This window comes from Pecten maximus, chromosome 18 (assembly GCF_902652985.1).
Source record: "Pecten maximus chromosome 18, xPecMax1.1, whole genome shotgun sequence".
Classification (NCBI taxonomy): domain Eukaryota; kingdom Metazoa; phylum Mollusca; class Bivalvia; order Pectinida; family Pectinidae; genus Pecten; species Pecten maximus.
This window is the reverse complement of record NC_047032.1, coordinates 14,261,965-14,289,520: the sequence shown is the minus strand read 5'-3', so window position 1 is coordinate 14,289,520 and position 27,556 is coordinate 14,261,965. Positions and strand designations below refer to the sequence as shown.

The following is a 27,556-nucleotide window of genomic DNA, read 5'->3' as shown; positions in this document are numbered from 1 at the left end:
GGAGACCAGACGGTTACTTCGTTTGACACTGAATCAAATATTTCCCCCGAAAAACTGGATATATAAAGAATTAGTAAGATATTCAAAAATAGGCATCAGTAAGGAGGCTTGGAGTTAAGGAATATATAGACGTTATCGGAACAAAGGACATACCTGAACACCAAATTAGACGAGGAACTCCGAAGGCGTCACTAGCCTAATTTTCGACTAGTGGTATACAAAATGTGTTTGTGAATTTGTGAAACATAACAGATGATCATTTCATTTTTTTTTATATTTATAGCATAACATTCGGAATGGAAGTGCCATGTTCAGATAAGCTGAATAGAATAAGTTTGGGTCCGGATAAACGCGCAAACTCAGGGAACTGCACAAAACGTAACACTGTTCTTCAGTGTTTTAGTGAGCGCCGCCATGTTGGATAAATCCACATACACTTTCCCGTTTTAGATTCAAAACTTTGAAATATTGGAAGTTCCAACTTGGAATCTCAACAACACTATATCTTCCGCCAAATAATAGTGGAAAAAATGGATACTTGAAAACAAAATCATCATTACCGTATTTATTTATTTATTTATTCAGGGAGACGAGGACACTCACTCCACACATAGTGACACGAACAAAGAAGAAACCACTAAGACAGATAGAGAGGAGGAACAACAGCCCGCCACAACAGAACCTGACCAGGATGACGACGAAGCAGGTATGACGTCATCATTTAAATCATATCCAAGGCTGCATGCATATATACAATGTTTTATCATTAACTGAAAATAACGTCAAGAATATCTATCAAGAATTGTGGTCACTGCATGCTTTTTTGATATACAAATGTATATACTTTCATACAAGTTTAGGTATAGATTTCCCCCCGAATTGCGATACACATACAATTTGTTAACTATTTCGGTAGAATTTATTTGATATTTTTTCTAAATCCGAATCTTAAAGTTTTGTGGACATCGACTATGTAACGGACATTTTGGAATTGATATATTGATTATTTGTTTTAAATAAAACAGATCTAAGATATAATCACATTCACTCAAATAATTATGATATTAATTTTATTGCAATAGTATATGTACAATGTACATCAAAATGTGTAGCTGTACTAATATGAATTGTCTCTGTGTAGTAGTATCTAGAGTTTATATTTCATGATGCATATTTCAAATTCTAAATATTGTTTTCACATCGCACGTAGAAAACGCATCAATATTTTATTGATATTAATCATATCTATTTTTTACTCTATTATTGAAAACTATCTTGCTTAAATACAAGATATCGCTTTTGGCTTTATATGCTTAAAATCTATGTACATATATGCAAAAATTAAGTTATATAACACACAAACAAGTTTGCGAGTGTTACGTGCAAAATGGCATATGCACTATTTCCACTGACTCATTAACTTATATTGCACACAAACTACATTATGTATCACCATTTGTACAGCACTATTTTACCTGTAATTCCCTCGGACATTATTTCATAGTTTGGATATGAATCACTATTTTATTCCCCATGCATATCCTTACCTGAGTGATTTTTATCAAATACCTTAAAGAGATAAGTCTCCTTTGCTGGATGACGTCATCAACACGAACTTAAAATATTAAGTTCAAGTTGTACACAAATTGTAACGCTTCAGTTTTGTTTAAGCATATTTTATTTAAAAAGTCCTACTATTTACATCAAATTTATTGAAATCTATTAGGCAAACAAGATGAATGTTATTAAATATTAGATACTAAAGTGAATATCATACACAATATACACTGTAACAAGTCAAATATTGGTACGCTCTCACACACCATGTCATCAGTATACCATTTACGCTCCAGTTATCATTTGTCTGACGAATATAACCCAGCGTTAAGTCGTCGGAAAGGCTCTCATAAATATCCATGATTAATGATATACACAAATCTATTCACGTGATATTATGTACTTGTATACATTATACCAACGCAGAAAGAATGTTTAATTTATAAACTTGACATTCATGTTCTAAGTTTACACTTCCAAACTGACTCTAGTGTCATTTGTCCTTGTTGAGAAATAATCCTCCTGCTGGTTTCATAAAAAAGTTGACACACTTGTTCTTTCGGTATACTGATTTGAGATGATGATGTTTATATACACAAACAGTACATTCGTACATGCTTTATTGCTATGCAGAAGTAAATTAGCACATGCGAAATGTATGCTATTTACACATAATGGATAAAGAATGCCTTGACAATAAATAAGACTCCTTACATATAAACCTAACAATGATAATAACAACAATAACAAAGTCTAAAAATAGTATGTACTTATAATAATGACCATATAAGAGCATATTCTTACCTATTTGTCACACACGATTGTTCCGAACTTTTCAAAATTATGATATCATATTTAATCAGTGGATCTCCACCACTTCCACCCATTTGCATTCCATAAACTTGTATGACTGTTTACTTTTCAAAGTAACAGATTGTCTTATGTCAAATATGTTTTGAAACCGAGGTCTCTGGACTTTGGATTTACTGATTATCTAAATAAGGCAGATAATATATCCGACGGTGTCATTTTGAGAACGTAAAGCAACATGGATTTAACTTCAGTTCCTGACAACAGCGATAAAGCTGAAGTCATTCACTCTTCCAGATCCCATAATTTTATTCTCCTCTTTGAACAATTCAAGGGTCAGACATAATTTATTCTTCTATTTAATTTTCCTCATGCATGACCTTTTCACACGTATTTTTTATTGCTAATTAAAGATAATTTATAAATGAGATAATTTTTTATCTATAATTCGCGAAATTCTTAGATCTCATGATTAGAAGTTTTCGAATAAAACTAGCTGACACAGCTCTTCCGCTTATATTGATTCTGATACCAATGATCGCATGTAAGGGCATCAATGGAACACCGTATTTTCAGTACAATGGATCCAATTTATAAGTAATATCACGTATCAAATAGGAACCGAGATTGTGATAGTGGAATTGCAGGCCATACTAAAGGACATTAAAGCATAGACAAAGAAATGAAACTGTTCTCGATCATAGAGTTACAGGTTGTTAATTGATGATTAAATAAGTTTTCAGTTCCTTTCAGGTTTATGAAAAATACAACAGTATTTATCTTTTACAGTAATTCTGTTTTGCATAAATATTCCACTTTTTAATTGAGCATCTGTCATTTTACTTAATTAGGTTATAAAATCCGTAATAAATATAAAAATATTATTGAAAGAAAAATATCTATCAAATTGAAATTTAAAAATTCTTTATCAACTACGTTTACGTTACTGAGTTTTTAATACAAGGGGTACTAATACATTATGATTACCAAAACATTAAAACAATACCTTTTTTTAAAAACAAAACGTCATAATTAAAAATGTTTTATCAGGTATTGACTAAATAGTCAACGATCTTATCGCAGTCAAAATTCGGTTTTGTTTGAAATATTTCTTACGTAAGAAAAAGTAAAAAAAAAAAAAAAAATAATAATAGCTACTTTACCCTAAATAGTCATAATACCGTAATATAATATTTACAATAAAGATTGCATTCATTCAGCCATGAATTATATATTATGTAGGGATAAAAAACAGCTGAAGCAGAAATCACCCAGCAGCCTAAGATAGCATTTGCTTGTTGTTAAACATTTGGTGGAGGTATCATGGAATAAAACGTCGGCTTTGATATCATAATTCCAAATGTCTGTTAGTTTCCGTTGTGTCATGATGTTGAAATGCCGGGGGTTATGGTACATAATGGTACATAACAACTAATTATACATTGTTTTATGTCTATATCATAATTACTGGTTGTATATACTTAATCACGTTTTTCGTTGTTGATTTATAAACAGAGAGGATTGAGAAGAAATTGGAAGAAAACAAATCATAATGCTATCTTAATCTTTCTATAGGACAATTCAATACAGATCACCTTCTACAAGAAGTAAGCAAAAAACTACAGCTACATGGGTCGAAGGAATGTTTAGAAGAAGTAAACGAATCTGAAATAAACAACAAACCAAATATAGATACTGAGACAATAGACGAATCTAGATTAAAAACTGAAGGGACAAGGGAATTGAGCGGTAAAGTAGAAACAAATAAGACAAACAATTTAGAAAAGGAGGAAACTGGCGAAAATTCCGCAGAGGTTGATGGAAAAATAGAGCAACTAGTAAAAGAGGAAACGAAGTCAGACGAAAATGCTAGAGATGAAAATACAGAAGTAACACAAACTAAAGACGTTGAAATAAAAACAGAAACTGTGACACAGTCTAAGAGTTCTGAAAGTAAATCAGATCAGACGCAATCTGAAGTTATCACACAGAGTGCAAAACAGTCAGGGGCGGTTGAAGACCTAAAATTTGAAGAGAAAAACGATAGATCCCGTGATGATTTAGAGACTGAAACTGACGAGAAATTAGCAGACGTGGATGTTGTAGCGCAGACAGATTCTATAGATAAAGATAAACAGTTAGAAAAGAGAGACGGAAAATCGACTGACGTTAGTGAGAAAGAGAAAGCTAATACCGCCGACGACACGACTGACGTTAGTGACGAAGATAAAGCTAATATTAATGACAACACTGATACCACTTTTAAAAACAATACCCCAGATACTAGTGCTGCAGATAATACAAATACATCCGTTCCACAAGAAGAATCAAATATTGGTGCTGCTACAACTAACGAAGCAGAAGATAGTCAAGAATCTGTGATTAAAATTGAAAGTGATAGTGGTCAAACCATAGATACTTTACAAAACGAGCGAATATCTGACACACATCCGCCACCAGACGATCAGGAATATATTTTAATCAGCGGGAATCTGCAGGAAAGATGGAAATACTTAATTCTGAAAAGAAGAATGATGAGAGTTATCTTCCGGATGTAAACAAAACATTCCAAAACACAGACGAAGCCTCGGAAGAAAACGAAATCACTAACTTACCCCCAATATCCTCCGATGAACAGAAGTCGGAGAAAGACGATGGAATGGAAGAACCACCTCAAGAGGAAGAGAAACAAAATCAAACAAATGATAAAGAAGTCTTGTCAGATAGATCGACAGAACAGCAATCGGATAGAGACGGACAACATGCAGGCGAAGTAGAGCAAGCGACTAAGGCTGAACAAGAACCCCAAGTTGATCGCGAACCTCAGCAGGAATATGATGATACGTATCACTCGACACTCGTCACAGATACAGACGAACAACATAAAAACGATACTGAGAGAGAAAATCGACATGGAAGTGAAAATGACGGTAGGGATTCAGTTGTTGATGATAGGGAAGAAGACGAGCATAAAGAAATACCAGATGAAACATATGGCGGTCTTCAAGACGATTATGGAAAGAAGTCGCATAGATCAGATAGTTCCATGTCTTCCCGTTCAGAAGATAGCGACAAGGCCAAAGAAGATCAGAAAACTGAACCTGTTAAACAGAATCAGGCTCAACAGTCTAGAAAAAGTGTAAGAATGGACGACAGTGTGAAAACAAACAAAACTTCTACTACGACTACAAAAACAAAAGGTAACACTCCTTCCTCTTCTTCCAATTCTTCGTCGCCAGCACATAAGCATGCGACTCGAACAACATCCCGTAGTGCACAACCCTTTAGAAGACCCGATCATAAACCAGAAGCCTCTACAAAGTCTACCTCCTTTGTCTCTCTCAGACGCCCAAAGACCTCTAACTACGGCAGCATGATAAGCAGAGGTGATTATTCTGCTAGTGTTATTCATAACGCATGGATACCAAACACACACACTTTCAAAATGCCTTCCGACATTCTTTGATCCGTCGTAACTAGATTTTCCGGCTGCCAACACGACTCCCAGTCTTTTCAGAAACCTTTTTTTCTGCGCATGCATTCACTCTGATATGGTATTCTATAAGTTGAACCTTTCGCATGACTTTTTGCAGGAATGTATGGCTTTTTGCTTTACTCATACCATGATCGCTATCTAGATAGAGTTACATGTATTGCTTTTACTAACCCACTCAACTGCTGTTTGTTATCATGCGTTTAAGTTTTGTTTGATGAGTGGACTTTACCTGTCCTGGAGGGCTAGTGTCAAGGTCACGTTCCTGAGGGAATGGGCCTTAATGATTAATTACATCACATGCAGTACAAACCAAATCTTAAATACAGCGTTAATTAGCATCATCAATGAACATAAAGGGTTTACTGAGCAGAAAAATAACGGTTCAATAAACATAAAAATAAGGGCTCATCTAGCACAAAAATTAGGGTTCATTAAGCATCAAAATAAGAGTGCGCGTGTTTTAAACAACAAGCCCAACTCTAAACATGTGGTATACTGCTTCTAGCGCCACGCAAGAAACATAGATAACGCGAAGGGGAAAGTTCCCAAGTAAATTTTTTGCCAAAGTCTAGAAATGTCTCCCATTATCTCAGTGAAGGAGAGTTCAAACAATTCAATAAATAGTTCAACGTTTTATTCAATCCCACCATTATTTATATCAGCATCTGATATACTGAAATTGTATTCTTTTCTGCCGTTGAATAATTATATATTTCACATATTCATTTGACTATTTACCTATTCTACAAAGAAAGTTTTATTACAAATCAAATTACCTACAATACACTGCAATATCTATTGTTCGACTTTATCATACATTGCTTTAATATGCCTGCAGATGCTACAATTGATGTTCCACTGGTGAACGGTTACTAAGGCCCTCCACCTCACAAGGCTGTACACATATCCGCGTCATAACTTGATATACAAATGAAAATGTCGCATAATGACAATATTAGGTATAAGTAAAAGTGAAACGTCTTTGTGATTCTTATACAGATATGTGCATAGCAATTGGTTAGATGTTTTGGTATAGAACCAATTAACTAACAACCGTGTATTGCACATGATTTCAATTTTGTTAACACATAGCCCAAGGGTGTAGTAAATATATAAATATCGAAAATAGAACCCATGAAAATTAAAGATAACTTACTGAAATGAATAATAAATTATATGATTTTGTAACGATCGTTTTCATTGGCATAACATGTATAATAACAGCCCAAAAGAAAATGACGTCGTTTCTGATTAGCAGATTGTCACAGGAATTATATACAGTGCTGGTAGATCAAACTATAAGGAATAACTTCAATATATATACATTTGTTACGGAACAATGACGCAAAACATATTTGTGTCAATTCTGATATAGACAGCTGTTTGAAACATAGGCATAATGTTAATTATAATCGCTATAATCAACAATATAATTATGTAGTTATAATGTTATTGTTGTAATTACTTTGCTGTTAACAATATTAATGTCTAAAGTATTCCCCATATTTAAAATGTAAAATGTAATAAAAATAAGATTAAAAGATAAGTATATTTTTTCCAGAAAATTACTGTTCTGGTTTCAAACTAATTAGAATTAAGGACGGGCTTTTTTCCCCCTTTATTCAATAAATGAGTTTTTGTATTGATAATCATTTTCAAAATTTCCAATAATTGAAAGTTGAATTTGATATGTTAACTTCTTCAACAATTCATGCACAGTTACTTTCTATTGCACAAATGTGAACATGTAATTCTAGAGCATGTCATCTCGCATACATTTCTTATTCCACTATGAAATGCTAAAAAGATAGCTTTATTTATTCCATATTTTTCATAAATTGCATGTTCACGCTATAAAGAATGCTTATACATGTAGTTGACACATTTAGAACAATTTGAATGTCATATCAAATCTGTATATCACAATCATATGTTATTATGATACCATCTCTTATCACATGTATGCCACTTTACGCAGTATCAATATCAAATCACTAAATAAAAAGAGTTTTATTTTGGAGATATATATATTAAACTTGTTTTATGCGTCATACACATATATATCGAGTATATGCCCCTTTTAAGACGTTTCTTTAAAGTTATTTGCATGTATATTTCATCTCACTATTTTACAAATATAACTGGCCTCGAAGTATGTTGATTTGGTAGAATATGTGAAAACAGACGTTTTTCATGTGTTAATGTGTTTGACTACCGGACAATTTAACAAAATGATTTGCAATATATCAATACAAACTGTAACTTCATTAATACTTAGGAAGCATTATTGACTTGGCATATGAATTGTGACGTTCGTCCGTTTATATATATATATATTTTTTTTTTTTTGCTTTTTTTTCTTGTTTGTTTTTAATAGATATGCATGTACCATCAATAAGTACGTTTTCATTTGATAAAGGTTTATCCTCTTTGATTTTATACGTTTCCTCCATTTTGCATTTCCGGTCTGCTATTGCATACCTTTCTGTTGTAACTCAGTATTTCGTACATTTTGTCGAATTAATCAGTCTGCTAGTGTTTGATTTGTTTGCTTTCTTAAACAAATCCAGGGAAAAAACAAGACAATAAGAAGGAAAAACCCGCCAAAAAAGGCGAAGGTAGGTGATGCATGCGCATGTGCATATATTACCATCCACGATATCCGTTTCTTAGCATCACTAGATGACCCAAGGGAGATAATTTATAAATTTTGTTATATACTATACTTTTAACAATTTTAGCCGCATGCAATGGTATAATTTCTTTTATAATCAGGTAAATAATTTGTAAATAACTTACTCTATGGAAATGAATGTTGTGTAATTATCAACTATTATGTGAACTCTGAAAATACGATATTCGTCAGTGACACGATATCACCTGCTTCCACGTGTACATGTACGTATCTTGTAATAATGGGAAAAGTCTAGCTGACACCATATTGCACGTAAACCTTAAAATTATATTGTATCTGAAATAAGTAGTATTGGTATGTAGAAACACCTCTTTTAGAGATTTAGAGATACAGTTAGATCGTAGGTGAATGTGCATGAACCTATAATAAAGTATTTATATGGAGTATATTCATAAGCATCCACGTTTTCTCGAACGTCTTGGCTTATAAAACGACACTTAAGACAAGGCATCTCTCAAAGATACATTTACAAAAACAAAGAGGAAAAACATTTTTGATATCACGAGATACCAAGACAAAATATATTAATGTGTAATATGCAATAATCACATTAAATAGTAGAATGCTATATTATATATATATACTATTCTATTTCAGATATGTTCTCACCCAATTCATCTTATATTATTTGTAAACATTAATGTTGTGCTTAGCTACTAACAAATCATTGTCTATTTTATCATTTCATATTTTTTGTTAATTCGTTCAATCAAAAAAGCAAAAAAATGATATGATATTCACTGTAGCTGAAATCAAGTATCAGAAAATAAAAATGTACATTATTAAAACACTAAACCCATTGCTAGCATTAGTATCAGATCTATAATCAAGTGCTTTGCTAACGGGAAAATAATTATAAATTAATTTAGGCCATTATCATCTTAACAATCTTTTTAAATACTCTACAGTATAGAGAAGCATATTTGATGTTATCTGAAAATAATATGTCTACTTAATCCTCTTGATAGGATAATTCATTATCATGTATATACTTGCATTGTTTTTGTATGGTATTTATGATCTATTTGAATGCCAGAGCTTTGCAAGCAAACAACATAATGTGCGTTAGGACATTATGATTACTTTGCTTGCAAAGCTCTGGCATTCAAATAGTTCATAAATACCATACAAAAACAGTTCAACGCTTATATTTACATTCCTTTTACATTTCTAAATGCTATAATTCATATTTAAAATTCATAATTCCCGCCTTATCGACAGTCAGCAGATTTTTCGTCAGTCGTTGGAACAGCCGGAACATGGTCGCGTGTTTTTTGACAAACAAAATAGTACGTGGAAAATTAAAAAAAAAAACTCAATTTTGTTAATAATTTTATTATCAACGTAATGCGCAAATGGCATATTTCTATAACAAATAATGTAGACAAAATTATTAGTCGTTAAACCTAATTATCCTGGATATTGTAGTTCCGGTTTGTGTTGTATTAATACGCTGATAAGTGAAGCGCGTGATGGATGGCATTTATAGGTACATCAATGCCAGAGCTCTCAAACAGACTATATAGTGACAATGCCAGACAAATGTAAATATATGTATATAAAATGTACATAATCATTGCATATCATGTATCAATTATTTATATTAATCGGATTAGAAAATAATATTCTAGCTTTAGGTTTTTTATTTAATTCTTTTAAAATTGTTTATTGCACTTTTCCCATTTTCCCAAATCCAAATTTTATCTTTGTAATAGATAGATAAGCTTGGTGAATCTGCGAATCACTAAACATTGCCTCATGCTTGCCAATTTCCTGTAATGTAATAAGTGGTAATATCGTTACGAATGATTTGATGCACTGTATCATTTCTATACGGACTCAAAAGGATGTCGGAAGGTTTGTTTTAAAGTATAATAACGCATTATCAACGTAAAACGTAAAAAAGGCATTATCCATGGAATCAATACATTGTAATTAGTATAAATGTACGTTACATTTTACGCAAAGCAAATTGATGCGAAAATGTAAAACTGCAAAAACATATTAATTAATTTAATGCAAAGTATACGATAAAGTATCCAACTATGCTTTTTTCGAGTTGATATCATAAGACTCGTTTACGAAATTATACATTCCACATAAGTGCTAGACTACATACGGAAATAAAATGATTTACTTTTTTATGAATGTATGACGTATTCTTCTTTTCAAATACGATTCATTAGGTACTCACTTATTAGGAGCTTATGTTTTTATGTTTCAAAAATTACATCATGATGTTCTAAACATCTTTGATATGATCTTGATCAATAATTTCTAAAACTAATATTTTTAAGAATCCCAACTTTACCGCTCCTTGGTTAAAAACTTTCCCCCGTTTTATCAAAGGTTTCGATCACAAATCGATGTAGTTTTCACAATTTTTTCATTAAAAGATACACGGGGTGTTAAAAACAACTCCTGCATTCTCTGAAATTTACGAATATCTTGTTGAATCATTCCCAATAACAAAAACTCCATGGCTCACATCTGTCTCCCCTCCTCCGTTCAAAGGCTTCAAGCCAATAGATGTAGTTTTCACGATAATTTTGTATCCACAGAAATCAAATACTTTAAAAGATAAATCTTACAGTGACAGGATATTTTTTTCGCAGAAAGCAACAAAAAGAAGGATTATTTCCAGGAGGAGCTTCGACGACTACGAGTACGACTTGGAAAAGAGGCAGAAAACATCAAGAAACCACAGTTGTAAGTTATATAATATCCTGAAATTAGTTAATGTTGTTGAAATAATACCATTGCCATTCTTTTCACGGTTTGCAAATTTTCCATACTGAATGAAACGGACACTTCTGCATCTTGTGTTTAATTACTTGCAATGTTCTATAAATATATGTCGGGTGTGGAGGTCGTTGTTTACCAATCACTGTTTGGTTAGAAAAGGGTTCAGATTCACGTGTTCAGGAATAAAAGAATTGTACTAAATGATATCTTCAAGGACAAAAATATAAAAGTGTATCCATTTTAAAACGACGAAAAGCAAAAAAAAAAAAAAAAAATCTCATCATACATATACATAATTATTCCTGGTGTTAATGATAGTTCAGAGTGTTAATAATTATTCCGGATGTTAATATTCGTTTTCATTTACAACATACAAGTGTATACCACATTACTTGCATCATATCGTGCCTCTTAGGTCATTGACAACAAAACCACAAAAGAAAAGAAAACGTCTTTTCCCTTTGTTACATGTTACCTTGCTTGGCCATGGAAACAAATGTGTTTGAAAGCTCGCAAGCACACTTTTCAATCCCTGTTTTACTTTTTTTTTAATATCATATCAATGCAAACATGGCAAACCCCATGCCGAGAAAATAATGTTACACGTAATAGAACATTATATCATTATACATATATATGGATGTACTTTTGTTTTAGCAAAGAACACGTTCCGTTTGTGTGGACAAGTCTGGAGCCTTACTACAACACATATGTACCTAATTACCTGATAAATTTGGTAAGTGTTTGGGTATGAAAATGATTGATTAATGTAGAAACTTGATCACAGGTTATATACGCTATCTTACCTAACGACTAGTTACAGTACAGTTTATATATGGATCTTTATATAACTACTGCATAAACCTAGTCGAACTTTATATAGCTATGTCATAAACCTAGTTTAAGTTTATATAGCTATTGCATAAACCTAGTTTAAGTGTATATAGCTATTGCATAAACCTAGTTTAAGTTTATATAACTATTGTTATAAACCTAGTTTAAGTTTATATAGCTATTGCATAAACCTAGTTTAAGTTTATATAGCTATTGCATAAACCTAGTTTAAGTTTATATAACTATTGTTATAAACCTAGTTAAATTTTATATACCTGTCGCATAAACCTAGTTAAAGTTTATATAACTCTTGTAAAAACCTAGTAAATATTTATATAACTATTGCACAAACCTAGTTAAAGTTTATATAACTATTGTAAAAAAACCTAGGTAAAGTTTATATAACTATAGCATAAACCTAGTTAAAGGTTATATAACTATTGTATAAACCTAGTTAAAGTTTATATAACTATTGCATAAACCTAGTTCAAATTTACATAACTATTGTATAAACCTAGTTAAAGGACACTGTACAAATGTTACGTAACTAGAGTTTAAACTTGTTAACAAGACATTTTATCAATCGCATTTAACCACGTTGTATCTGATAATATATAATTAGTGGAAACTACTTAACGTAACTTTTGTATCAAATAGCGAATACAAATGTAGCATAATTTTATTTAACTACTGAGTATACCTGGTTATATCACAAGTAATCTGGTATTTACCTTAGCTATGCTATAATCTAGGTTATAGTTCAGGTTATCTTGTATTAAGCCTAACTATGAATAAAGTGTAAGCCTCTTTATAGCACAGTTGTTCTAGTATTTAGCATACAAACAGTATAAAACTGGGTATAGTACAGTTTATCTAGCATTTTGTCTAACTACAATATGCAACTGGTTATAGTATAGTTTATCTAGTATTTAGCCTAACTACAGTACACAACTGGTTATAGTACAGTTAATCTAGCATTTAACCTAACTACAATATAAAACTTGTCATAGTACAGTTTATCTAGTATTTAGCCTAACTTCAATATAAAGCTGGTTATGGTACATTTTATCTAGGATTTAGCATACAAACAGTATAAAACCGGTTATAGTATAGTTAATCAAGCAGTTAACCTAACTACAGTTCACAACTGGTTATACAACAGTTTATCTAGTATTTAGCCTAACTTCAATATAAAGCTGGTTATGGTACATTTTATCTAGTATTTAGCCTAGCTACAATATAAAACTGGCTATAGTACAGTTTATGTTTGATAATTTACTTAAATTCTGTTGAAATTTTTGCTTTGCTTATCTATATTATCATTAAACAGTATTATGAAAACATCACTAAACATATATTTTCACAATTTTCTAACACACTTAATATTTAACACAGATTAAAATGTATATTGTTTATTTTGTAATAAAAATAGCATGTCGTTAACGTTTTCCTTTATTCATATCATTTGTTTTTTTCCTCGCTTTGTTCACATAGAAACATTACTAAATATATTATATTAAAGCAAATAAATCCAAGGGCATGTTACACGATGCTTGGCATTATCCCGCTTATTGGTAAACAGTTATGATTTTTTTACTCAAGGATTGCGCCAAAAGAGTTGATAAATTGATAAAATTTTCGCTTTTTGTGACTGATGATATCAAACAGGATTTTGGGGTCAGATACATAATATATTTGATTATTATATTTTTAAAAAAGTATTTCCAAAATCAACAATGTTTGCTTTCTGGTAGCCGAAAATGCTTAAACAGGATTTTAGGCTCAGCGAAATTGACGTCACTTTCATTTCGAAAGTTACATTTTTTGGTGCCTGGTGATCCTTAAACGGGATTTTGGGGATAACATTTTAATTCACAATTATTTCGAAAGTCACATGTTTTGCTTTTGGTGACCGGCGATGCTTGGGATCCATTCCAAGGCCAATTATTGATGGCATTTGTTATTTGTTTGGAATTCTGGTGGGCGGCGATGTATGTTGTGATGTACCCTGCTTGTCTTTGTAGCCCGATGAAGAACTCCAGCCACAGAGGCCAGTCAGTCGTGGCCGCCCTCCAGTAAGCTGGGTTCCTGCTTTTTCTTTCTCCGTCTGTTAGAAATGCTTGTCGTGATTTTGTTTGCAGTTGATTGTCTAACTTACAGCTTTAACCGATGAACTTCATCTCGACTGATTTCGTGATATGCTGTAAATGTGTATAGTTTTGCGAACTAAAATATTCCCGATCAATGTTAATGTAATGGTGCATTTGGGATTTTCAACGTCATAAATATCTGTAAAACATTTGTTACAAGATACAATAATACAAGATAACGTAACTTCAAATGATGAATTTGTTTAAAGATGTTATCCGAGCGAAAAATCGCTAAACTTAGATACCGCATAAATATGTACACTTACTGCAAACGTGTTCCTTTCCAAAAGATATTATTACTTGTTTGGGTCATTTTAATCGTAAAAGATATACTTTAAATTTTGTTTAATTCTACTGTAATTAAAACATATACAGATTAAAAAAAACCCACGTTTAACAAGCTTTTTCTCGAGCAATTAATATAAAACGAGGAAGTAGGTCGAAGCTTACACAGTATTTGCATTGAATTAAATGATTGTTATTCAAGTTAACAGGTAGCATGTTGTAATTATTTCAGAATATCTATTTATATGCACACGAAGTAACGAGAAAAGTTCATGGTGCACGCTTAAGTTATTGTTTCCCATTTTATTGATTAATTGTCGATGTCTCTTCACTAATATTGGATTTTGTGCCCTTCCTTTTCCAGCACACCACATCATGTTGCCTATACCTAAATCGGGACCAGACTTGTCTCCCTTCACCACTTTATTTTTAAATCCGATAATCTTCAATTTCATACTTAACATTTAGAGCAGTTAATCCTGTACTACCTTTTGGAGATTCTATTCAAACTAGAAATGTCTTTTCTTTAGGAATTCCACTTATTTTACACACTCCTTGTTATTTGACATTGTTAGAATGCATATACATAAAATATCTATTTTGATAACGCATATTTGTCATGAAGGTTTTATTGTAATTCGAGAATGTGTGGTCAGGTGGCACAGTCGTTTACTAACTGGACTTCCATCAAGACTGTCAAGGTGAATTCATCACGTTGAGTCTCAATTTTCGGATTTACTTTCTCAATAATCCCCAATATTTTGTGCGTTACACCCTTTATTGAGTTTATATACTGAGTGATTTTTAATTCCAAAATCATTATAAAAATCAATTTTAGAATTTAGTGTATAATAACTGTAATATTCGTCCACAGTAACCATTATACGGATATATTTGACCATTCCTTTCCTTATCACCAATACTAAACAAACATGCTAATTTGCATGGCCAGGGGAAAAAATCCAAAAAGCTCTGCAAAGAACCCCAATTATCACACAACCACTAATCCGATATCTGACCGCCACTTACTTAGCTTTCCCCATCCGATTATTGTGGAGGAATATGTTATTGTTTTATTGCAGCCAGGATTAAATGGAAATGGATATTTAATGGAAATCCGGGATAATGACGTTATTTTTTAGCAATAATCAAACAACTTGAATTTTGTACGCATTCTGACATTCATTGATATTAATAATAGATTTCATAGAACGTATTACTTACATGGGAAATTACAGTATCAATGAGTTTACTTTCTTCACGATTTTTTTTATCCCGTTCATACAGGAAATATGCCTTTAACCCCAGGAATGATTGTTTAGTTGAAGACAGAAATGAAATCTTGTTCTTGCAGTGTTTCCATAATATGTCGTTATATTTATAAGGGTGATATAAAACAAGAACATTTCTTATGACTGACATGTTTGGCTTGTTGTTATGAGCGAAGTTCTTTAGTGTGGGCTATTTAGCTATGGCTAACCATTTTACCTCTTATCTACATAAATCTCTCGGCTGATGAAATATTTTACCTTGATTATATTGTCAAAGGCAGAAAGCTTACGTTTCTCATTCTTTTGTTGTACCTTCTTGAATCCTTACAATAGGAAGAATACGAGTCTAAACTGATAAACAGTTCAGAAGTTAAAAAGGAAAGGTTGTTACCCAAAAACTTACCATCAACTTTTTACCGGCGCAAATATACCTTGTATAAGATACCTTGTCCAGTCTATGATCTTTCGAATACTGGAATTAGTGCAGGTAATTATTTCATTTACAGCAGGGGGATGACTTTCACCAAGGTTACACCACGAGAAGTACAGCTATTGGACTGTGTGACCCTTGGATTGACCTTCGCATGGACAAAAACATACTCCCTAAGTTAGAACAGCCAAAGGGACAGGGCCGAGACAAACCTAAATCGTAAGTACACTGTCATGATAATACATATCTAAAAAGCTTGATATCGAAGTTCAGGATGATTCTGAATTTGTCTCTGTAAATAAGTTGATTGGTTGTAAAAAGAAATGCTGAAGAAGTTTTGCTAACATATCGAGTTGTTCAATCAAACCAAATACATATTTGTCCGAATACAATAACTTTTTCACATCAATGAGTGATAACTTTCACTTTGACAAATTTTTAAGTCGGATTGTCGTTATAGTTACTATACCGCATATAAAGAACATTTTTGTGTAGAGTAGGAAAAACTGCAAAAAAACATGAAAGAAAAATTGTTCAAAATTGTTAAAATATGTTTTAATAAAAGTTCGAGAATGAAAGCAGAGAATACAGAAATTAATTCTTACTCAAAATGATAAAAAATGTTTACTTTAAAGACAATAAGATTGCACGCGGAAACCTTTGATAGATTTGGAGAAAATATGCTTGTAACCAACTATGTATATTGTATATGCGTGGTAATAAAACTATAAATGTGACATTTTTTTCTGAACCAAGTCAACAAATGTCGTGTAATAAGTTTGTAATATCACTATCATTAGGCAAAAGAAAAAGAAAGAATCATCTCCAAAGGAAGGAAGCACAAGACTTCCTAAATTTCCAGTTGTTGATTTTAATTCTGGAAAGGAAAATGCCACCAAGAAGTTCCCTTACAACGAGGTTGCTAAGTTTAGGTAATGACGTGATGGCAGACAAAATATGGCCTGTGTAATGATTCAGTAAATAGCTAAAAAAATGAAATATAATCGTACCTTTACAAATTATTGAAACATCTATCTCAAGACTAATGTTCAACATCATATAAGTATCATTTAAGCATACTGATGTATTACTTACATATATCATCTGGTAATTCATATGTGTATGTTATATTCTAATCATAATATTATTCATATATTTTTATTCATATGTATCATACGTTGTACTGGATTATCCAATGCGGTGCAGTAGAAAACAATATATATAACTCAAATATGCTTTAAGTGATGTTAAGACATATCTTTATGCAAACACATATCTGTATATTTTGTGTAATTAGCATTGTTTTGTTACCAGGACGGAACTGAAGGACCGGTTTAGCTCAAACGCAAAGAAGAAGGTCAACAAGGATTATAAACGAACGAAGGACGATTTCTACAGAATGGATCTTCACAAATTGGACGAGATACATCCGCTCAATCGTCCGCACATGCGTAGGACATATTTTGCATATCTCCAAAACACTCCCGGATCACGTAAGGCTGTAAAGGACTGTGTAAAAACCTTGGATACTGACGAAGGAAATGAACAGGACGAACAGGAAACGCCCGCTCTGGAGGAGACACACCATCAACAAGCAGTGGCAAGCACTTGAGATATGTTAAACTTCACGTAGATCAGACAGGTGACGTCATGAAATACTCGTAACGACATGTTTGATTACGTATGGGAATTCATCATGGCTGTGAATGCGGACATATACATTTGTATGACGTCATGGTTACGAACTTATATGACGTTATAACTGTTTTCGTCGGATAAGTTTCTAGATTGTATATGGTTGAGACAAAATTGTTAAACTTCAAAATGTGATCCTTTAACATGACGTAAACCTATTTAATATTTGTATTACAATGTTATTATGGTACTTCCTTAACTCTGAGAAATATTCCGTCCGGTAACATTTTCAAACGATAAAGTTTAGAATGAAATGCCAAAAGTCGTATTTTGTATTTATAGTATATTGTGAAAGGGAATAACTCCACTACAATAAATTCTTTAACCTCAGAATAACTTTTTCTTCCTCTTGTAGGACTGTATATCTTGAATAGAATAAAGGGTATCTAGGTCAATTTATGATTAATTTATTGTTATAATTTTTTTCTGAATGACAATTAAATTGTTCTGTTACAATACAAGTATTGCGTTTAAAACGTAATCGTTTTACTTAAATGTCAGTTTCTATGTGCAATTGTAGGCTTTTGTTTCAGATAAGTAGATATGGACAATCACCCTCATTACATGTATATCAGAAGATAAAAATACGATTGAAAAAGATAGTTATAGAAATACATAATGTATGTTTATATTAGGAATACAATATTAAAGTGCATAATTAGCCCTTCTCATACAAACAAAATAGAAAAAAATATCTGCATATTGTATCTTTATTAAAACAGGAGGGAAATGATAACAGCTTAGATCGTTGCTAGGTTTTTGCTTGTTTGTTGTTGTTTTTATCTTTATATTCATCAAAGTCTCTTTTTAATGCTGCTATTCTTTCACTTTCTACAGATTCAGTTAAATAATGTGCTAAATTGACATTTGATAAAAAAATGTGTTGTCTATGTATATTGTGATTTAAATTGTTTAACACTTTGTGTACATTGAATTGTATCGATACCCACTACAGAATGTGCCTTTCTCCCCTAACGGATATCATTGATCTATATGTTAGCTATCTACAAGACTTTTAAAATAATTTATATAATGTTGACATTTCTCTATTTAGGTATCGTTTGTGTGCTATTTGACACCCGTATGTTATTTAATATGGCCTTCCCAAAAATATCCTATATTGTTTATTGTTTTTTTTTTTAAACTTAAGTTACTTAAAAGAAGTGGTATGATTCGAATATAGCATAATTCAAATTCTGAAAGATTTTATGCGAATGAAATTGTTTTCAGATAAATATGAATGTATGACTTATTGTGTAAATTGATGACTGCCCAAGCGATTGTGATAACCGATAGTATTTGTTTAATGTGTAAAGTAAGATCATGAACTTGACTATTCTAATGAATAGAGTTCATAATGTTGTAGAATACAGATGAAATAAACTTTTTTCTATTCTATATATTTAATCGTGTCTTGTTTCATTAAGCTTATTGATTACTAATAATTAATGATCGATATTGGTTTGGAGTTTAATATACCGCTTTATCACAACAACAAAGCCGCCCAAAGTGGTTCACAAATTATCATCCGTGGTTATTTCGCCTTTAGCAACCAGCCAATGTCTTTCTCAACTTCTGGAGGAAAAAACAGCCGGAGTCACCATTTCAGTGCCAACAGCTTACACATGTCATTTCTTGCACTACTCTGCTACGCACTCATTTACAGATAATTATCTTTTCTTTGTTTTCGTGGTAAATACTCATATGTGATTGGTCGAAAAATTCTTTTCATTCTTCTATGAAAGAAATTCCGAGAATGGCGCGAAAAATGTGACGTCACAATACGACAATTGACGTTGCGTATTGATTTGAGAAAAAGAATCGCATTTAAAAACAGTAAAATTATACATAAAACATGTTTTAGATTAGAAAATCATTTTCAAAAATTAATTATAAGCGTTTTTGTCAATTATTTTTTAGTTTCATCGGGGTATGAAACAAATTTTGTTTGCAAACTTCTGTAAGAATCCGCTACGCGGATTCATACAGTTTGCAAACAAAATTTGTTTCATACCCCGATGAAACTAAAAAAAAAAAAAATGATGACATCAATGCTTAATTTAGTCGACTTAAATACAACAGGTTAAAGTATGTTGTTCAAGGATACAACACAGCGCCCGTGCCGGGACTCGAACTAGCAACCGTTGGGTCAGGAAGCCCCACATCCTTGAATCAAACTTCTACGCCCCCATTATTAGCCTATAAAGTATTAGCCATATGGAGAAGAATGGATTTGCCTACACATTTGGATACATATATTTCATAATGTACATTATATCAAATATTTACATATATTTCATAATGTACATTATATCAAATATTTACATATATTTCATATATTACTTTATACAATAACCTATTGTTGCGATCATTCGGGAGGTTCTTCTTTCGATATTCTCGATAATTTCGAACTTCGTAAAATCTTACAATTCGTTAATATTTTGAGATCGTGACTACACTATCAAGATTTCACTTGAATTGTGTCTGAGACAATGACGTTCCAGCAATGTACAGTGTAGATAATCATGGGTTTTAATATTCGCGAGATTTCATGTTCATGCTCTATCATAGACGATATCAAAACCTGTTCTGCCCTCAAAAATTAAATGTAATGCAATTGCGATCAAACATTGATTTACCGTTGAAAATCGAAGCACTACTGAATAATACATGTATTTATGTCGTGAAAAAGGGTTTTAAGAGGTTTTTAATCGGAGAATTTTGTCGATCAAAATCATATCCTATATCTATATCAAACAAGTACACAAGAAAAAGTCCTTCACGTAAACTTCATGTGAAATTCACGTGAAAGGGCAAAAAGTGAAATTCACATGAAACTTTTCACATAAAATTCACGAAAAAATTTCACAATGTGGAATTTTGCCTGTGTATTTTATTATGTATCTCCGTAAGATATAATAGCTAACTAAAGATTGGAGCGACATAGACAGGACAATTAGGAAGTGTTAACAATATAAAAAAATCATGTATTTCATATGTTCTTGTTAAACTTCGATAATCAATACAGACAATTATAAGCTTCACATTTTAAGTTAATTTGTTGTATTCATTTTTTAAGTTTCATATCAACAACGAGGACCGCGAAAAATAATATTCAACTATTCCGTATTGCTTTTACGATAAAAAAACAAAGACCAAGACAATTCACTTCATAATTTAATTTACTGATGATATTTACATAATGATTCACTATAGTTTAATTTGCTATCTACATATTATACACTTCATATATATATATATACACATACAAATATAACACGGAGATGACAATGGTAACACATATGATAGCATAAAAACGGATACTGATATACTATCCAATTTCGTAGGTTCTTTATTTCGCGAATTTTCCCGATATATTTTAGTGTTGCTTGCGATATGATGATATGTCAATGTAAAGAATTAACAATATACATTTTTTTCAAAAACTTTATATTCGCAGACGTCAAAATGACAAGAACGATGTACCTAATGAAATAATGCGGGCCATTGAATACACTTACTATATTAACAGCCGTGTAATTTTTTTAATGTTTTTTTTTTCATATATTTACTACCTGACTAACAAAAATGGTTTTACATATATTATTACTTGCATTTTTTTTCTTTTAAACATATGCATAAACTAAAAATTGTATTTACGTTCAAATTGAATCGTCATGATTAAGTGATATAATTCACTACTGTCAATCACTTCACGTGAGATTTTTTTTTCGCGTTACTATTGGAGGACAGTCAATCGCGTAAAAATCTTTCTCGATTATTTGTACCAAATGACATATTTGGACGGTAGTCAAACTATTGGTTAACGATATAAAAAGTGTCTTACAAAATCCATGTCTCTTATAGCTCGTCGTTCACAAATTCAAAAAGTCATTTCTAGATCAGCGTTCGCGAAATCATGTGTTCGCGAATATGTCTGAAAAGGAAAATTTGCGAAATAAAGTATTCGCGATATATAAGTAATTTACAATAAATAAAAGTATTCTTCACTTACATGTTACCATCAAATAAATAAATAAGAATACTTCTCTACTTCCACTAATGTTTACGTACAATATTAAAAAATAAAGCATCTATAGTATCCATGATTGTTTAAAATAGTATTTAAAGGCTGTTTTGGAATTAAACCGCGGTTAACAAATTTTTAAGTTAACAAATACATTGACTAGTATACACCTATTTCAACATCCACACCAAAGAAAATTAAACAGTGAGGTACGAATAGTAAAATTAAAAAAAAAAAAAAAAAAACGGAGAAAAAAGTAGCGACAATGACAGTAATAATGACAAGTACGTTTTTAATCGAGACATCTTATGTTCTAGAAGAAAAATAGTTTTGCTCCCCCGTGTGTATATCTGAATGCACAATGAAACATTATTTATGCAATAAATCTGTATGAGAAGTGCAAAATAACCATAATATATCAAGTCATCAATGAATGGAAACTAAGGTTACTGTTCAGCTGGTCATACTCGCGGGGATATAAAGCTATGAACAAACACCAAGTTAGCTATCCCTTCTTCACTACACAGGAAAACAGGACAAACATGTTTATTAAGGAGAAACATATGGCAACCGCCAGGATCACATGACTTAAATCATGACATTTTGTTTGTGCCATACGTACGAAGTCAAGGTAATCCCAACAGAAAAACCGCCAGATCACATTATTTAATATTCGAATCGTGGATTTCATTCAGCGTAAATCAAACGTGTTCTGGTAGAAAACACTGTATATGCATTACGTTTATCAACGGACTCTGTTTCTTATTTGAACATAGTATGGACCGCATGAAATCCTTCGCATGGGTAGTAGGATAAAGTAATATTATTAACACAAGAGCACAGTTGTTGTGACTAAAGAATCAGATTTTATTTTTACAAAACGTCAATATTACTGTTCAAAGGAGGATATCGCGGCTGCCATATAAAAAAACTGTTTCTATGTTTAAAGTTTATGGTCATGATACTAAAGATTTGAATATGGGGTCAAACAATGGAAACGGGTACATGGAAAAAAATTTCAATGTAACATGCTTGTCTACAACGGTTATTTGAAGACACTTAATACTACTTATGCATGGATGCAACATAATATCATACACGGAAAAAAATGCTTGACTAACAAATTAACTATTTAACACAAAGTTAATCAAATATGACATCACTGCAAGAAAAATAACGTATGCACCTAATGTATTTCGAGAATAATATTTCGTAGTTTTATAGATGAGCCTAGTGGTTAATAAAATCATACCATCGTGTTAAATCTTGCGATTTGTTTTTCACTTCACGTAAAGTAACAATAAATATTCGAATGAGTCAAAAATTTAAAATTTAAAATTTAAGTACTCTTATATTCTTCAATATAGAACATAACAACTTGATGCATAAACACAATGTTACAATTTAATGTCTTTAGAAGAAATGCATGCATGTGTTTCTATTTTTATTTCACATGTTTTAATTGGATCTTAGATTTGAAACCCAACTTCCTACCAGTAATTGCAAATATCTTAGTTCATTTCTGATAAACAGACAATTTGTACACTTTTAAGATTCCAGTTGAGATGAATCCTACAACTCTGTTGAGTTTGTAAACAGTGTCATTTTTTGGGCGTGTTTACTGCGGTTTGGGATAACTTACTAGTTATTTTTCCTACGTTAATGCCGATATCTTCGGGAAGTAAATGTTTTATGGTAATCTGCCAAAGTTGGATGCTGCAAAAGTGGAGAAAAGGAAGATCCTTATAACTCCCTTCCAAAATGTAAGGTGTCCGCCTATTTATTTACCACTAACATGCAGTAGGCTGCTTGATATTCACCGTTAATAGGCTGTTTAGTTTGCACCGGTCCGAACAGGGGAAGTCGACGAGGTTCTTGGAGTTGTACTTTTTAAATGGGGTTCATCTGATACAAGCTGATTGACGCAATCCTTCACTGCCTTTTTCGACCCGGGGTTATTTTGAAGGTATGCAAAATATGCTTTGCGCATGCCCGATCTATTTGATGGATGGACTTCCGATAATTTGTGTAGTTTCATTAAGTAGAAATCTTTCTTTGTTTTCTTGTAGTCTTCGTCAACTCGTTTTGGGGCGTCTATGTCATACTGCCGATGCATCTTCTCTCTGCGAAAAAACAGGGGAGTTAATACTTGATTAAACTTAAGGCAGGAGTTACGCACCTTTTCCCACAATTTGAATTGATGAGATTTTTTTTTTTCAACCTTTTTTAACAGGATAATATTGTTATATATGTATGAATTGTTAGTGTTTAACTATAACTGTTATTTAAATAGCATATGTTCATTTTATAAACTGTGGACAAAATAATTGATTTATTTGGTGTATAAGATTGGAGGAGAATTAAAATATTATGCTTATTGAATGTTATGATTATGGAATTGCATTGATTGGTCAATATTTATATTGCCACATAAATAAAACGGTTTACCTGAAAGTGGGTACCCCGCTGTAGGGGAATTCCTTTGTAGCATTATCATTTACGACATCAAATTCTACTTTATGAATCTCCGGAAGTAGAATTCTCCCTCTCTCTGGAGAATAACTCGTCCTGAAAAATATAATAATTACCTTCTATGAACACTGCACTATAAAACCTAATTTAGTTGATTTAGTTTAATTCTGATACCTGACCAAAGATTTAGAAAGTCTTGTAATAGTTAATGAAATAGACAAAATATTAAATCCTTTTCGTTATAAAATGCAATATATAGGATTAATTTAATTATCCATTTCAACATCGGCTCTATTAAGTTCTTTGTTGAGTACTACTGAATAAAACTCAACAAGTAACAGTCCCTATTTTTCTTTTTATTCAGTTTTTTTCAGTTTTGTTTTTGTTTTATGCGAGAAGGAAAACATCGCATTGTTATTCTGATTTTATCAATGTCGGATTTTGTTTATACTCGCACTTTTCCCCCAGCACTTTCTTCCTGCCATATGTCCTTATGGTACAATATGAATGTTATAAGTTTATCTTTCACATTCTATTATTTGATTATAATTTCCGGTTACGAAAAATCGGAAACTATTAGGAAATTTTTCGTCAACCATACGGAAACCACTCGAATTCTGGCAACGATTCGCAACCTATTCGGAAATGTTTGTCAATGATTCGGATATCATTTACGTAGTTGATTCAATTCTATCTCACGGCCCCATCGGTCCTCGATCATTGTAATAGTTTGGCAGAAGGAACTCAGAAAAGTTTATGATTTAAAAAAATCGGATATAACAAACCTTTCTGACAACATTGAACACGCTGTAGAGATAAATAAATGAAAGCATGTCATTTTCGACACCTACCTTGATGAATATGTCTTCGAGGATTTCTGTCTATGCGCATGCCTACTTTGATGCTGTGAGACCGAGGTCCGAAGGGCAGCCTCGTTATAAGCCGTTCGGTATGGACTTCTTTCTCGTCTTCTGTTGTGTGAAGAGTCAAATTATATCAGTTTATCAATTAGAACTAAGCCTTTAACCATTACTTATAGATAGTTCAACATAGAAGAATAAGAATTTGTCAGAAAATTTCCAAATAAAACAAATTGCCATATGTACACAATATGGATAGTACTTGTTTGAATATTGATGGTTTCGAAGTGGATAATACATCGGTAATTGGTAGTGCGAAATGACGATTGCAATTGATAAAAGAAAAAATCGACAAGTACAGGAGTTTTTAATCCAAAATCAATATTAAAGAAGAACAATATACACATTCACATTTTGGTTTGGTTTGGTTTATTTTGTTTAACGTCCTATTAACAGCTAAGGTCATTTAAGGACGGCCTCCCGTGAGTGTGACATGCATGCGTGTGGGGAGTGCGTATGTGTGTTTTGGGAGACTGCGGTATGATCGTTTTAAGTCTCCTTGTGATAGGCCGGAACTTTTGCCGATTTATAGTGCTACCTCACTGAAGCATACTGCCGAAGACACCCAGCAGCACACCCCACCCGGTCACATTATACTGACAACGGGCCAACCAGTTGTCCCACTCCCAATATGCTGAGCGCTAAGCAGGAGTTGCAACTACCATTTTTAAAGACTGTGGTATGTCTCGGCTAGGGGACAGAACCCAAAGCCTTCCTCACAGCGGCGAACGCTCAACTAAAGGCGAAAAGTGAGGCATTGTAAAGGGAGACATTAGGAAGAAGAAAGTTGTTCAGAAAGAATAGAAAAGATAAGATCCCAAATTTAGTCGCCTCTTTCGATCATGCAATGGGGGCAGCAGGTACAATTCGTACGCCCTACCTGCAGGGCGCATATCCCTGGTAAAATACTAGTGATGATAGGAATAGATGTTCTGGAAGGGAAAGAGTGTTCAGTTTTATTGACAACATTCTCCATGTCAATCAAGATCAAAGCCATGACATGTCAAGATCTCTCAAAATGTAATCGAGGGTGGTGACTGCGGAACCACCAATCATTTCAACGAGCTTCGAACATATCTGACATCATATCGCACAAGGAAAGTGAATTTGAAAGTGAAGCGTGATCCTTTTGTCGACAATTATTCCCTTTTCACGGGCTTAGTTTCATTGCCGAAACTGTTTGATTGATATTTCACTTACTTTGAATTCGCTGATAGATTTCTTGGCAGCTTGACTTTTGTTTCTGGGTCCCTACAAAGAAACCAACGAAAACAATTCGAATTATATCCCCTTGAGTCGTGGCTATGTAGGATGGGTGGTGGTTGTAAGGGTCTATTATTGGTTGTGTAGGATGGATGGCGGTTATGTAAGATGGGTTGTGGTTATGTAGGGTGGGTGGTGGTTGTAAGGGTATGTTGTTGGTTGTGTAGGATGGATGGCGGTGTTGTAAGATGGGTTGTGGTTATGTAGGGTGGATGGTGGTTGTAAGGGTCTGTTGTTGGTTGTGTAGGATGGATGGCGGTTATGTAAGATGGGTTGTGGCTATGTAGGGTGGGTGGTGGTTGTAAGGGTCTGTTGTTGGTTGTGTAGGGTGGATGGTGGTGTTGTAAGATGGGTTGTGGTTATGTAGGGTGGGTGGTCGCTGTTTAGGATGGGTGGTCGCTGTTTAGGATGGGTCGTGGCTATGCAGGATTAGTATTGTTTATATACATGTAGGATGAATGGCTGCTTTGTGGGAAAGATGATCTTTGAGAGAGATAGGTGGTGGTTATGAAGGATGCTTAGTGGTTGTGTAGGATGGATGACAGCTACGTAGGATGGGTGTGCTATGATGGATGGGTGGTTGTTGTTTAGGATGAATGGTGGCTATGTAGGATTGGTATGTTTATATAAGATGAATGGTGGTTTTGTGTGATAGGTGGTGGTTATGAAAGACGCATGGTGGTTATGTAGGTTGGGTAGTGGTTATGTAGGTTGTGTTATGGTTAGGTTTAACCGGTGGTTGAAATATACTTACTTTTTATTCTCTTGTTGTGTATTTGCCTCTTTTATGTTTTCTTCCGTTAGTTGGCTACAAAAGAACAGGTGTGGTGATGGTTAGGGAAAAGGTGAAACAGAGGAGAAATGTGAGGTTATATGGAGGGAGTTAAAGATGGGATCCTGTGTCAA

At 32.8% G+C, this 27,556-nt stretch overlaps 2 protein-coding genes across 10 annotated transcripts in view; one reads left to right on the top strand and one right to left on the bottom strand.

The window, feature by feature from the left end:
- The window catches only part of LOC117316433 (myb-like protein X), a 42,798-nt gene extending 23,428 nt beyond the window's left edge, over positions 1-19,370 (top strand). Inside the window, exons 2-9 of one of the 7 annotated variants that reach the window (XM_033871006.1) lie at positions 586-706; positions 8,434-8,481; positions 11,174-11,267; positions 11,961-12,039; positions 14,162-14,212; positions 16,350-16,492; positions 17,074-17,205; positions 17,588-19,370. In XM_033871006.1, the coding sequence (XP_033726897.1) occupies positions 586-706; positions 8,434-8,481; positions 11,174-11,267; positions 11,961-12,039; positions 14,162-14,212; positions 16,350-16,492; positions 17,074-17,205; positions 17,588-17,885 (966 nt within the window). In that variant the 3' untranslated portion in view covers positions 17,886-19,370. Of the gene's footprint in view, positions 1-585; positions 707-4,799; positions 5,754-8,433; positions 8,482-11,173; positions 11,268-11,960; positions 12,040-14,161; positions 14,213-16,349; positions 16,493-17,073; positions 17,206-17,587 lie in introns of those variants that run through there. The other 6 variants (XM_033871001.1, XM_033871005.1, XM_033871008.1 and 3 more) reach the window with 6 other exon arrangements.
- Positions 19,371-23,075: 3,705 nt separating this feature from the next.
- Positions 23,076-27,556, bottom strand: part of LOC117316654 — a 28,298-nt gene continuing 23,817 nt past the window's right edge. For 2 of the 3 annotated variants that reach the window (XM_033871355.1, XM_033871354.1), the window contains exons 9-13: positions 27,405-27,458; positions 26,588-26,638; positions 25,319-25,438; positions 24,444-24,563; positions 23,076-24,118 (exon numbers count right to left, since the gene is read on the bottom strand). In XM_033871355.1, the coding sequence (XP_033727246.1) occupies positions 23,830-24,118; positions 24,444-24,563; positions 25,319-25,438; positions 26,588-26,638; positions 27,405-27,458 (634 nt within the window). In that variant the 3' untranslated portion in view covers positions 23,076-23,829. The remainder of the gene's footprint in view (positions 24,119-24,443; positions 24,564-25,318; positions 25,439-26,587; positions 26,639-27,404; positions 27,459-27,556) is intronic. The other variant, XM_033871356.1, reaches the window with a different exon arrangement.